At 34.1% G+C, this 15,460-nt stretch overlaps 1 protein-coding gene across 5 annotated transcripts in view; it reads left to right on the forward strand.

Annotated features, from left to right (window-relative positions):
- LOC105473270 (solute carrier family 6 member 15) overlaps window positions 1–14,203 on the forward strand; it is a 72,206-nt gene extending 58,003 nt beyond the window's left edge. For 2 of the 5 annotated variants that reach the window (XM_011726987.2, XM_011726988.2), the window contains one exon: window positions 14,013–14,203. In XM_011726987.2, coding sequence (XP_011725289.1) covers window positions 14,013–14,107 — 95 coding nt within the window. In that variant the 3' untranslated portion in view covers window positions 14,108–14,203. Of the gene's footprint in view, window positions 1–249; window positions 1,989–14,012 lie in introns of those variants that run through there. The other 3 variants (XM_071071352.1, XM_011726985.3, XM_011726984.2) reach the window with 3 other exon arrangements.
- The last annotated feature ends 1,257 nt before the right edge of the window (window positions 14,204–15,460 follow it).

Consider the following 15,460-nt stretch of genomic DNA (forward strand, 5'->3'; position numbering starts at 1 on the left):
GTCCTGGCAGCATCCACCATAGCTGACTGAAGAGTACTTGGTCTTTAAGTGAACATCAGTGGTGGTCTGGCAGAGAACCTTATGGGCTGGTGGTGATGGTGGCCACAGAGAGGCTCCTCTGACTGAGGAAAGGGGGGGAAGAGTGGAAAGAATTTTGTCTTGTGCTTTGAGTGCCAGCTTAGCTGCAGAAGAATAGAACATCAGGTATATTTTTAAGATTTTTGACTCTAATCCCTGCCTCCCGGACAGCATCTCTGGACCTGTCTGGGACCTGGGAGAACCCACCACCTGAAAGGAAGGACCTGAAAGGAAGGAACTGGTTGGCTTTGCTACCTACCGATTGTGGAGCTGTAGGGCCTTGAGTGAACACAGGTGGTAGCCAGGTAGTCATTACAGAGGGCATTGGGTGAGACATAGTGTCATGCTGGCTTCAGGTCAAACCCAGCATAGTTCCAGTAGTGTTTACCACAGGGGTACTTTCAGTGCCACACTCCCAGTTGCAGGTGGCTCAGTACAAAGATTCCATTTATTTGAGAGAAATTAAGGGAAGAGAACAAGTGTCTCTCCCTGGTAATCCAGAAAATGTTCCCAGATCTTATTCAAGTCACCAAGGTGGTATCTCTGTGAATCTGCAAATAAAACAAAACAAAACAGCATTATTGGGCTTCGGGCCCAAGTCCTTTTGAATACCTTGAAAGCCTTCTCGAGAAGGACAGGCACAAACAAGCCCAGATTGCAAAGAGTACAATAAACACCTGACTCGTCAATCCCCGGAAGCACTGACCATCCATAAGCATCAAGATGATTCAGAAACACATGAGCTTGCTAAATGAACTAAAAGGCACCAGGGACCAGCCCTGGAGAAAAAGAGATATGTGATCATTTGGACAGAGAATTTCAAATAGTTGTTTTGAGGAAACTCAAAGAAATTCAAGATAACACAAGGAAGAAATTCTGAATTCTATCAGATAAATTTAACAAAGAGATTGAAATAATTAGAAAGAAGCAGAAATTCTGGAGTTGAAAAGTGCAATTGACATAATGAAAATGCATCAATCTCTTAATAGCAGAACTGATTAAGCAGAAGAAAGAATTAGTGAGCTTGAAGACAGACTATTTGAAATACAGTCAGAGAACACGTAAGAAAATAAAAAGAATCAAGCATGTCTATAAGATATAGAAAATAGCCTAAAAGGGCAAATCTAAGAGTTACTGCCCTTAAAGAGGAGATAGAGAAAGAGACCAGGGTAGAAAGTTCATTCAAAGGGATAATAATAGAGAACTTCCTAAACCTAGAGAATATCAGCTTTCAAATGCAAGAAGGTTATAGGACACTAAGCAGATTTCAGCCAAAGAAAACTATGTTGATGCATATAATAACCAAACTCCCAAAGGTCAAGGATAAAGAAAAGCTCCTAAAAGCAGCAAGAGAAAGGAAATAAATAACGTATAATGGAATGTCAGTGTGTCTGGGAGCAGGCTTTTCAGTGGAAAGATTACAGGCCAAAAAAGAGTGGCATACCATATTTAAAGTGCTGAAGCCAAAAATAAAATTAAAAAAAAAAAAACTTTTACGCTAGTATGGTATATATGGCAAATATATTCTTCAAGCCTGAAAGAAAAATAAAAGCTTTCCCAAGCAAACAAAAGCTGAGAGATTTCATTCATACCAGACCTCTTCTACAAAAAAATGCTAAAGGGAGTTCTTGAATTTGGAAGAAAATGACTTTAATAAGCAAGAAGATACAAAACTCACACATAATAGTAAGCTCATAGAAAAGGATAGAATATTATGACATTGTAATTGGGGTGTATGAAATACTCATATCTTAAGTAGAAAGACTGAACGATGAACCATTAAAAATGAGTACAACAACTTTTCAGACATAGTACAATAAGATATGAAGAGAAAGAAAAACAGTTTGTAAAGTAGGGGATTAAATTACAGTATAGAGTTTTTATAAGGTTTCTTCTGGCATATTTGTTCATTTATACAAGTAGTATTAAGTTGTCATCAGTTTAAAATAATGTATTATAAGATAGTATTTGCAAGCTTCATGGTAACCTCAAATTGAAAAACATACAATGGATATACAAAAAGTAAAAAATTAAATCATACCACCAGAGAAAACAATATCCACTAAAAGAAATACAGGCAGAAAAGAAAAAAGAGAAGACAATGAAACAACTGGAAAAAATTTAGCAAAATGGCAAGAGGAAGCCCTTGCTTGTCAATAATAGCATTGATTATAAATGAACTAAATACTCCAATCAAAAGACATAGAGCGGCTGAATGGATTAAAAAACAAGAACAAATAATCTGTCGCCTACAAGAAACACACTTCACTTATAAAAATGCATGTAGACTGAAAATAAAAGATGGAAAAAGATATTCCAAATTACTGGAAACAAACAAATAAGAGCAAGAGTAGCTATACTTATGTCAGACAAAATAGATTTCAATACAAAAACTATAAAAAAAGAAGAAGGTCATTATTTAATGATAAAGGGGTAAATTCAGTAAGAAGATATAACAATTATAAATATATATGTGACCACCATTGAAGAACCCAGATATATAAAGCAAATATTATCAGATCTAAAGAGAGACAGAAACTCCAATAAAATAATAGCCAGGGACTTCAAGGCCCCATTTTTAGCATCCTGAGCAAAAAGAATAAAACCAGGGGAATCATATTGCCAAACTTTGAATTATAGTTCAAAGCTATACTAGCCAAAACTCCATGATACTGCCATAAAAATAGACACATAGACCAGTGGAACAGAATAGAGAATGCAGAGAAACAAAAGACAATCAGTAGCAAATGTTAGCAAGGATGTGGTGAAAAGGGAACCCTTGTACACTCTTGGTGGGGGTGTAAAATAGTACAACCACTATGGAGAACCTCTTGGAGTTTCCTTGAAAACCTAAAAATAGAGCTACCATGTGATCCAGCAATCCTACTGCTGGGTATATGCCTAAAAGAAAGGGAACCAGTATACCAAAGATATATCTAGACTCCGATGTTTGTCACAACAATGGCCAAGATTTGGAAGCAACCTAAGTGTTCATTAACAGATAAATGGTTAAAGAAAATGTGATAGTTACACAATTGAATATATCCTGTCATAAAAATGAATGAGAGATCCTGTCATTTGCAACAACATGGATGGAACTGGAGGATGTCATCTTGTTAAGTGAAATAAGCCAGACACAGAAAGACAAACATTGAATGTTTTCAGTTATTTGAGAGATCTAAAAATCAAACTAATGGAACTGATTAAGATAGAGAGTAGAAGGATGGTTACCATAGGTTAGGAAAGGTAGAAGGAGAGTTGGGGAGTGTGGGGGAGGTGGGGATGCTTGATGAGTCAAAATAAATAGTTATAAAGAATGAGTTATGACCTACTATTGATAGCACAGCAGGGTGACTATAGTCAATAATAATTTAATTGTACATTTTAAAATAACTAAAAGAGTATAATTGGATTGTTTGTAACACAAGGATAAATGCTTGAGGGGATGGCTACCCCATTTCCATGAGTTTATTATTATGCATTGCAGGTTTGTATAAAAATGTCTCATGCATGCAGCTGTATTAATCCATTTTCATGTTGCTGATAAAGACATACCCAAGACTGGGCAATTTACAAAAGAAACAGGTTTAATGAACTTACACTTTCACATGGCTGGAGAAGCCTCACAATCATGGAGGAAGGAAAGGAAGAGAAAGTCACACCTTATGTGGATGGTGGATGGTGGCAGGCAAAAAAAGAGAACTGGTACAGGGAAACTCCCATTTTTAAAATCATCAGACCTTGTGAGACTCATTCACTATTGCAAGAATAGCTCAGGAAAGACTCACCCCCCTAATTCAATCACCGCTTACTGGGTTCCTCCCATGACATGTAGGAATTGTGGGAGTTACAATTCAAGATGAGATTTGGGTGGGGACATAGCCAAACCATATCAGCCACAAATATGTACACCTGCAATGTGCCCACAATAATTAAAAATAAAAAATTAAAGCATAAAAGAATGAAGGAGAAAATGTACTGAGTAAGGTATGAGAGTCATAATGAGATAGTCTAGTATATCGATGCAGGGAGATCTTAGGACATAATTTCATGAAAATATGCTTGCATTTTCATGTGTTTGTGTTTGTGTGTATTTTTATGCAGAAGTTACTTCTTTTTAAGAAATCATCAAATGAGTATGTGGTTCCAGTAAATTCAATATCAATACATAGTGCTTCTTAACTAAAATTATGTTTTCAATCACCTGTACCTTTGTTAAAGCTATATTTCTGTATTAATCTATTCTCACACTGCTATGTAGAAATATCTGAGACTGGATAATTTATAAAGGAAATAGGTACAATTACCTCATAGTTCCGCAGGGCTGGGAAAGCCGCAGGAAACTTACAATCATGGCAGAAGGCAAAGTAAACACGTCCTTCTTCCCATGGCAGCAGGAAAAAGAAGTGCTGAGTGAAGAGGGAAAATCCCTTATAAAACCATCATATCTTGTGAGAACACACTCACTATCACAAGAACAGCATGAAGGAACCACCTCCATGAACTAATCACCTCCCATGATGTCCCTCCCCCAACACATGTGAAATACAATTTGGATTACAATTCAAGATGAGATTTGGATGGAGACACAGAGCCAAACCATATCAATTTCCAACCTACTAAATAAAAATTCTTTTGGGATTGAAAGCAGGACAAGGGTATATTTTTAAAACTTCAAAGTTATTCTAATATGCATTCTTGGTTAGGAATTATGGGTGCAAAGAAAATTTTAAAATGACAAGTAAAATACTGATTTTGATATCCTTTGGATATAGTTTCTCCCCAACTAAAATGCATGTAGAAATTTTATCTGCAATGTGGCAGTATTGGAATATGGGGCCTGATGGGAAACGTTTGGGTCATGAGAGTGGACCCCTCATGGATTGCTTGGTGGCTTTCTTGCAGAAGTGAGTTCTCGCTCTTGTGAGACTGGATTAGTTCTTGTAAGAATGGAATAGTGCCCGTGAGATTGGGTTGTTGCAAAGGGAAGTTCCTCCTGGTTGGTCCCTTTTCACACGTCTTCTTCCTTTTGACCTTCTACCATGTTGTGACCAGCACAAAAGCCCTCAGCGGAAGCCAAGCAGATGCTGGCATCATGCTTCTTGAACTTCTCAGCCTGCAGAACTATGAGCTAATTAACTCTTTTCTTTATAAATTACCCGGACTTTGGTATTCTGTTATAGCAACGCAAAATGAAATAAGACAAATTATTATTGCCTTTTCTCAAACAGAATGAAAATGAAAGTGCTTAGTTGTAAATTTTTGAGCCATAAAGTTTTGACAAAAAGAGAAAACCATAAAACTCTAGAAAGTTATTGGAAATATTAAAACAAAACAAAACATTCCATAAGCTATATATTACTGAGTATAGCATATTTTCACCTTCACAATTTGGAACTGAAATAAAATGCTTCATATGTTGCTTTGCCTCAAATGCTTGACTCCAAAACTGACTCATCTTCTAGTTATTATGACATGAAATTCTACCTAAAAGTTTGTCTTAAGAATGCCTCTCATATGGAGGTGAAAAGAAAAAAAGGGACTACACATTATCTTGTCCTAAATTAAATGCCCTTTGGATTTGGTTATTGCTTTAACACACCATGATCGTTTTTAGCACCACCATCAAAACCTATGTACCCACACCGTCACCACCAAGGCCAAAAACACTTGATTTGTTTGAACAGCAAAAATGTGCCATGTAATGCCTGTGCAATACCATATGTGGTGCCGTGTAAATAAAAGAAACCATCCCCTGTAGATGAGTGGTGATATCCCCGCTGCTATTATTTTTCATCGATTGCCTTTTCAAAGTATATTCAGTTGCACAGTAAAAAAGATTTTTTTAAAAACTAATTAGTAGAGATTGACATTTATTTTTCTGAGAATAGAATTTTTTTCGGAATAGTCTATTATTCTAGTTACAAAAATTTGTTGTTTCAGTGTTTTTAAAGGAATGTTTCATTATAAAAAGCAAAAAAATAAAAAAATAAAAATAAAAAGTAGAACATGAAACCCCAGCAAACCTTGACCTGATAATATAGAGTAAATTTTAAAATTTTCAAGCACAAAAGCAATGTGGCACCCATTCTATCTGCTCATTATTAGCATTTACAAACATTACTGCAAGGTCAATAGAATTCATAATGCAGACCCCTGGCTTAGATTTATTCCCTCCAGAGCACTCTTCGTCTCATCGGGGATATGCCTTTTTAAACCTCCATTTTAAAGATTTTAATTTGAGCAAATATTAAAAGGAACATATGAGCATTACAATAATGAAATTAATATCTTATAGAACTGAACAATGAAGATTGCCTGTCTCAGCAGAAGGGACATGGATATCCAAATCTCTGCTAAACAAATCAGACCAAAGTTTAACTATTCACTCTATACTTTCTTAATCCACTTTTCAAAATAATAATTTGAATTCTTTCTTTATGTAAGCATTCCTACAAGAGATTTAATATTTTCAAATTCGTTTTTTCTGAGTTCCTGTATCAAGTAATGCAATGTTGAAATAGACAACCAACCAAACAACCAGCGATTCTAAAATAGCAATATCTACCCTATTTCTTTCTCTTTCTCTCTCTTTTTTCTCTTTCCCCTTCCTTCCTTTCTTCCTTCCTTTCTTTCTTCCTTCCTTCCTCCCTCCCTCCCTCCCTCCCTCCCTCTCTCTCTCTCTCTTTCTTTCTTTCTTTCTTTCTTTCTTTCTTTCTTTCTTTCTTTCTTTCTTTCTTTCTTTCTTTCTTTCTTTTTTCTTTCTTTCTTTCTTTCTTTTTCTTTCTTTCCTTCTTTCTTTCTTTTCTTTCTTTCCTTTCTTTCTCTGTTTTCTTTCCTACTTTCTTTCTTTTTTTCTTCTTTCACTTTCTTTTCTTCCTTCCTCCCTCCCTCTGTTTCTCCCTCCCTTCCCCTCCTTCCCTCCCTTTTTCTTTCCTCCCTTCATCCCTCCCTCCTTCCTTTCTTCATCCCTCCTTCCTTACTTCTCTCCCTCCCTTCTTCCTCCATTCTTTCCCCCTTCTTCTCCTTCTCTTCCTTCCCTTTCATTTCTTCTTTCTTTTTTTTTTCTTTTTCTCCGCATGGTGCCCAGGCTAGAGTGCAGTACCTATTCACTAATGTGATCATTGTACACTACAGCTTCAAACTCCTAGGCTCAAGTCATCTTCCTGCCTTGCTTCCTGAGTAGTTGGGACTATATAGGCTCTTGCCACCATGCCCAGCCCTACTCTCCATTTCTTTCGCCAGATGAGGCAACTGGCAAACTGGTTCTAGGAATTAGTTTCAGTAAAATAAGTCTGACCTTTTACATCATATACACTTTAATATCATGATATGGAAGTTATTTTCTATTGTGTTTTTACTTTATAACTCTTTTAATAATAACTCATCCATAAAGCAGAGGGAGCATTTTCTTATCCAAGACCGTTTCATTTTTATTTTTTCTCAACTGTTAATAAAATATTTATATTCAAACAAATTTCAACCAAAATAAGTAAATAAATCTATCTTCTGGTTTTGCTATTCATTCGTTTCAATAGCAAAAACAACACTTATTTTTGTTATGAATTTGTTGTATATTTACCTGTGTGTTTTTAGAAAACACAGTAGTTCAATACTAAACTTCAGTTTTCCAGAGGTTCCAAATTTTCAAATTTCCAATTTGTTTAAATTAAGCTGTTAGAACTGATTCACTTAGGCAGAGTGAGCAAATACCTCTATGATAGGGATGGGTAGAAACATTCACTTTTTTTCACATTCTCATCATTACTGTGCATTTCATGATGCATGTAATGTTGATAAACAGTAATTCTGAGATTTTGCCTTGATTCCGCCAGCTAATTTTCTATCTCATCAATTTTTGATGACTACGTGAAAATATCTGAAATTTCACAAGTAGTTTGTTTCAGAAAATTCAATAGTTGTATATTATTAAAGCATAATAACTTTTTAAAATTATAGTCATACAATTTCAGGTAATGTTAAGGCCATAAAAAAGTTTTTCATATAGGGAGAAAATATTTTTGGCATTAAATTATGCTTTGTCTTAATAAAAAGTATAATTACTTGATAATAGACTGAATAGAATTATAAATTTCTGTCTTCACATTATAGTTTTGATTATCAGAGATGAAGGACTAACTATATGTGGATGAGATTTTATCTTTTAATATAAAATAGTATTAGCTGTGTAATATCATTAAAGAAAAATGTGAACGGGACAGAGTAATGGACTGTGAGCTCCTACTTTTGTTTTCCATTCTTTGATGTCCTTCACTGATCAGCCAGGCATGGCAACCTTGTCTGGCTCATTGAATAACTATCAAGCCTGACGTATTTTTAAGAGAATGATCAGACTAGAATTATACTTTTAAATTTTTCAGTTATTTGTATTTTTCTCTAGAAATATGAAGGAAAATAGTGAAATCTATATTATTATCTTAGCAGTATTAGACATATTTGGCATATTACTCAAAATGATGTAAATAAATTTATTGTGCTAGCCTACTTAATACAAAGAGGTTTTATTATTATCAAAGATGATTTATGGCATTTAACACACAGTAATACACATAAACACACACACACACACAATAATGCCAAAGCAGTGATGAAAAAATCTAGCTAATTAATCTTTTCACTATTTATATTTTAATGAAAGTGTTTTCAAAATATTTTACTAATGTCCAGAATTGTTATTGGAATATGAATATACTGTATCAGTTTTCTTGATGCTTGCTTTCATTTAGGAGAACACTTTTAATGATTGTATTTTGTTTTTAGAAATCAATAATGTAGACCTTTTAATATAATTTTACTAAGTTTATTTCTACAGAGAAATACAAACACATTTTCTTTTTAAATTACACATTAGTAGAGGTGTATAAAATAAAGTTTTAAGCAAAGAAAACATAAAGAAACAAGATTTTACATAAACATACACCTTCTAAGGTACAAAAATCATTTTAAGTCTTTTTATTTCCTTCAGTACAAAGTGTTTAAGATGGTAACCCTCCTTCTTTGCAATAGGTTTCTGCCTCTGTCCCCTAGCAATTGCTATATTCATCGTTCTTTAACTATTGTATTCTAAATTTCTTCTACTTCATTTCTTTCTACATGCTATTACCTATACCATTCTTCCCTTAATCATTGACTAAAATCAGCACATCTTTCGGTTCTTAGTTTAGATTGTATTTTCTTTTGTGGGGCTGTTTGCCCTGATTATGTGCTCTGTTCACCCTTGGAACAGCATTCATTACTGTATTGAAATTATCTGTTTCTTACAGTAGTCTATAAACTCCCAGAAGTGAGGTGTTTTGTTTTGTTCAGAATCATGTTCCCAGAACTTACACAGCACTTGACATGGAAGACACATGCTTTTTGTATTTGTATTTTTTTTTTAAAGTAGATGGGGTAGAAGGGAAGCAGGTATCAAAGGAGGAAGAAGCATTAGAGGAGAATAAACAGAGCCCCATCTGAACAATCACACTCTTATTATAGGATCAAATTAGTTTCCCACTTAAATTGTGGAAACTCATTATAATGATATAAGTAGAGATGAGCTGACCATTGCTAAGTTCTCTTTGGGGATCATGGATAAATACACAGCATACCTTAGAGATTTTGCAAGTTCAGTTCCAGACCACCTGAATCAAGCAAATATCACAATAAGTGAGTCACATGGATTTTTAAAATTCCCAGTGCATAGAAAGTTTACACAATACTGTAGTCTACTATCTGTGCAATAGTATTATGCATAAAAAATAGGGTACATATTTTAATTAAAAATATTTTGTTGCTAAAAAATGCTAATATTCATTTGAGTCATCAGTGAGTCTTAATTTTTTTGCTAGTGGAGGATTTAACCTTGATGTTGATGGTTGCACTGTTGACTTAATTTCTTTCTACATGCTATTACCTATATCCACTTGACTGATCAGGGTGGTGGTTGCTGAAGGTTAGGGTGGCTGTGGCAATTTCTAAAAGTAAGAAGACAATAAAGGTTGTCCCATAGGTTGACTTCATTTTGTGAAAGATTTCTGTGAAGGATGTGATGTTGTTTGATAGCATTTTACCCACAGAACTTCTTTCAAAATTGGATTCAATCCTTTCAAACCCTGTTGCCGCTTTATCAAGTTAGTTTATGCAGTATTATAAATCCTTTCTTGTCATTTCCACAATGTCGATAGCATTTTCACTACAAGTATATTTCATCTCAAGAAACCACTTCTTTTGCTCATCCACTAGAAGCAACTTCTCATCTATTGAATTTGAATCATGAGATTGCAGCAATTCAGTCTCAACTTCGGGCTCCACTTACTGATTCCAGTTCACTTACTATTTCCATCGTGTCTACGCTTCCTTTCTCCATTTAAGTCTCTGAACTCCTCAAAGTCATCCATGAGGGCTGGAATCAACTTCTTCCAAACTGCTGTTAATGTTGATACTTTGACCTCCTCCCATGAATCACTAATGTTCTTAATGGCATCTAGATAGTGATAATTTTCCAGACGTTTTCAATATACTTGGCCTAGATTCATCAAAAGAATCATTATCTTTGGCGGCTATAGTTTTACAAAATGTATTCATTAAATAATAAGACTTGAAAGCCAAAATTACTCCTTGCTCTTTGGGCTGAAGAATGTATTAGCAGACATGAAAACAACATCAATCTTGTACATCGCCATCAGAGCTCTTGGATGAACAGGTGCATTGGCAATGGGCAATACGATTTTAAAAGGGGTTTTTTTTTTTTCCCCCATGAGGAGTAGTTCTTAACAGTGAACACTGCACTTAAAATACTCAGTAAGCCATATTATAAACACATGTGCTGTCATCCAGGCTATGTTGTTACATTTAGAGAGTACAGGCAGAGTAGATTTAGTGTAATTCTAAAGGGTCCTAGGATTGATGGAATGGTAAATGAACAATGGCTTCAACTTAAAGTCGTTAGCTGCATTAGCCTCTAACAAGAGAGTCAGCCTGTCTTTTGAAGATTTAAAGCTAGACATTGACTTTAAGTTTTAGGTTACATCTCCTTAAAATACAAAGTTATTTCATCTACACTGAAAATCTATTGTTTAGTGTAGTCATCCCATTAATTATCTTTCCTGGATCTTCTAGATAACTTTCTGCATCTTCTCCATAAGCACTTTCTGTTTCATTTTGTACTTTTATGTTATGGAGATGCCTTCTTTCCTTCAACTCATGGATCAACCTCTGTTAGCTTCAGTTTTTTTCTTTTTTTCTCACTACTCTCAGATTTCATAGAATTGAAGAGAGTTAGTACTTTGCTCTGGATTACGCTTAGCTTAAGAGAACGTTGTGGCTGGTTTGATCCTCTATCCAAATCACTAAAACGTTCTGTGTATCAGTAATAAAGCTGTTTTGCTTTCTTATCATTGGTGTGATAACTGAAGTAGCACTTTTAATTTCCTTCAGAAACTTTTCTTTTGCATCCTCAACTTGGCTACCTGTTTGGTGTAAGAGGCCTAGCTTTCAGCCTATATCAACTTTCAGCCTATATCAGCTTTCGGCCTATATCAGCTTTTGACATGCGTTCCTCACTAAGCTTGATCATTTCTAGCTTTTGATTTAAAGTGAGAGATGAGTAACACTTCCTTTCGCTTGAACACTTAGAACTGTAATGCGATTAATTGGCCTAGTTTTTATATTCTTGAGTCTCAGAGAATAGGGAGGCCCTAGGAGTAAGAGAGACTGGGGAAAAGTCAGTTGGTGAAACAGTCAGAACACCGGCAACATTTATTAAGTTTGCTGTCTTATAAGGGGGAGGTTAATGGTACCCCCAAACAACAACAATCTAACATAAAAGATCACCACAGAAGTTGTGATAATAATATAAAAGCTTAACATATTTCAATAATTACCAAAATGTGACATAGAGACATGAAGTGAGCATGGTGTTGGAAAATTGATTCTGATAGACTAGCTGGATTAAGGGTTGGAAGAAACCATCAATTTGTAAAAGAAAAATCACAGTATGTGCAAAGCTCAGTAAAGCAAAGTGTAATAAAACAAGGTAGGCCTAAGATCTTCACATAAATTATTTGAAACCAGGTTGCCTTGGCTGAAATACCAGCTCTGCTACTTTGAATCCAAATGACTTTGAATAATTCATGTAACTTTTCCATACCTCCATCTGAATTAGAAATGATAACAGTACTTGGTTCATAAGGTTGATGTAAGCATATAGTGGATTAATAATGTGGAATACTTTAGACCTAGAACAATGCATGTCAAATAATACATATTATATAATGTGAACTATTATTTTCCACATCTATCCAGCTTTTCCATCTGTGTTAACCAGCCATGATTTAAACATTAAAATGAAGCATTGTCACCCACCTGCAAAGATAAATGCTCAACTACTGTATTTTAATTTTTCACTAAGCATACTGTTATAATTCTAATACAAGTTTGAAGGAAGATATATGAGAAGGAAATTTATCAAAATTCTATACTGATTAGTTCAAGGGGAATTTTAATATTATACAAATATAATTTTAAAATATTTTGTAGTTAGGAAATTAACTTACAAAAATCTAAACAATAAGTGAACAGAATAAAGTGTAATGAATCAAACCATATTGTTTACTGTAATCTTATTTATATCTTCACTCCAAACGTGATGTGTGAAACCATTGAGTGTCATTCAAGTATCTTCCATAAGAGGGCAGTGGAACATTTCCATACCAGTAGGTTTTCAACTACTTTCATTGATGTTATGTCCAAGTAAATTGACGCTAATAATTGGTTGCTTGGATGGTGTAGTTGATGTAAAATCCTCTTGTTTTTGGTGGTTGTTGTTGTTTTAGTTTTATTTTGTACACTCTATTATCATTCAACTTTAAAATAAAATGTATTTTATTTCTATTTAGAAATGAAACCTTTACTTAAAAAACACGAGAGACCAACATTATTGATTCGTAAAAACAAAATACAGACAATCATTAAACATATTGTTTTTCTAAATAAAAGCAAGCAGCAAGAAAATTGATATAATGTGTTGATTTTCTAGTAACAATTCTGGACATTATTAATATATTTTAAAAACACTTTTATTAAAATATAAACAAAAGATGAATTTGTCAGTTTTTTCGTCATTGCTTAGGCATGTATTATGCATCTATATATGTGGGTGTGTATTAGCGTGTGTAAAATGCCATGAATCAACTTGAAAATAACAGAATCTCTTTGTAATTTGTAGGCTAACATAATCAATATATTCACATCCTTATGAATACTATGCTAAAATTATGCAAGATTTTTATTGCTGTGAATTTATATGTTTCTTAAGAAAAAATCTTCAGACAGTTTAATGGTAACCGTATAGCATGTAGTTATGATTTGGAGGATACATAAATTATTGTAGGAAAAAATCTGAAGAGTGTTAATGCTAATATTAACATCAATTGAACCTGATAACAACAACAATACTACCGCAAATATATTTCAGCAACAGCTAACGTTTCTTAGTTAAGTGATTACTACATGCCAGATAAAACTCATGCCAAGAACTTTAAGTTCTGATCTCATTTGTTCTTTACAACATCTGGATGAGTTAGCTGTCTTTGTACAGTGAGCTCCATTTTATATTTGAGAATTGAAATCTATCACCCAATTTCATAATGCTAATAAGTGGCAGAATCAAATCTCAAAGAGTCTAAGATCTTAACCAGTTTACTGGAATAAAGCATCAAAAATTTGACACATTGAAAAAAACAACATTATAAAAACTAGGTAGTCAAAGTACTTATATTTTCACTTGGGACCTGTGTGGCCCTGTGTGAAAAGGCCATTTTAAAGGGTAGTTGCATTTGAGCTAAGACCTCAAGGGTGAAATTGAACTAGTTGAAAGACATGGTGAGATTATCTCTTTCTTTGTTTTTCTTTTCATTTTTCCCCCTGCATAGGTGTTGAGCTGTTACCAAGACTGCTATCAGATTGCTACATACAATATAAGAGGATGAAGAAAATAAGCAAACAAATTGAAGAAAAAGGAAGCTAAGTTTCACACTGTTAAAAAATGGAGTTACAGACATGGAAATGGAATGGCTAGAATTTGAAGTAGCAGCGTGAAATCATGAATAAATTATATATAAGTTGATATTAAAATAGATACATATGTGTGAGTTTGTATGTGTATGTATATATATACACACACATATGTGTGTGTGTGTATATATATATATTTCCCAACTCTCTCCACAGACCAGTCAATATACAGTGATGCTTCATTTGAAATGAGCACATTAGCACATTGGTCTTGGTTCATAAATATAATTCTTCACTAAATGAACCAAGGTTCTTTGAAGAAGTGGCTCACTCCAAGGCTTGGACAAGGAAATGCAAGATGAGCTGGAAACCACTTGGTCTTGGAGTAAGAATGTGCTCAAAGAACAATGTAGGTGTGTCAAAAAGATATAGCAGCAACACTGAACAGGCTTCCACTGAACAAATTTAAGATAATTTGAGTGTCAAAATAACTATAGTAACAATGTCAACATTTTGAGTAGAACAGAAATCTAAAATCCATAAATAAACAATAACTGAATAAATATTAAATGGAAGAGAGGGCAAATTCTGCTTAAGTAGATTGCTGACTAATAAGTGCAAAAGAAATGATGGAATTGGGTAATCAGCATTTGGCGATCATCATAGTAATAATTAATGCATGAATCTTAAATGGATGCAAATTGGTGGGTGAAATTTTGATGAGGAACAGGACAGTTACAAAGTGTCAGAGTATATTTCTCACAAAATAATTAAACTTATACATTAATTAATGCATATATTACTTAATTTTACAGTGGAGAAACCTGGCACTATCTTAACAAAATGATAAAAGTTAATATCATCAGTAAAATGACAATTAACCATTGTGTACTTTCTGATACAAAGTAATGAGAATACAAATCAATATAAAACACTGTGCAAAGCAACTAGCTTGCATTCTTCTAATCTCTCAAAGCCATGAAATACAGTGAGAGCCTGAGCAACTGTTCCAGTCTTTAAAAGCTAATGAAACATGACAACTAAAAGTATTATACAATATTGGATTGGAATCTAGTCCTTAGAAGCATATTACAAGGAAAATCAAGGAGATTTGAATAAGGTTTGTGGATTAGATAATGATATTTAATCAACATTTGATCAATGATAATTTCACGATTGTGATTATTTTGCTGTGGTTATCGATGCAAGTGTCCTACTCTAGAAAAAGTGCTTCTGCGAGTTCTTAATACTAGCTGACAACATTGACATAAATTCAAAAATTATTTCAAAAAAAATTTTTTTTTGTTTGAAAAAAGCACTAGCGGGCCAGGCATGGTGGCTCATGCCTGTAATCCCAGCAATTTGG

This window comes from Macaca nemestrina, chromosome 10 (genome assembly GCF_043159975.1).
Source record: "Macaca nemestrina isolate mMacNem1 chromosome 10, mMacNem.hap1, whole genome shotgun sequence".
Classification (NCBI taxonomy): Eukaryota; Metazoa; Chordata; class Mammalia; order Primates; family Cercopithecidae; genus Macaca; species Macaca nemestrina.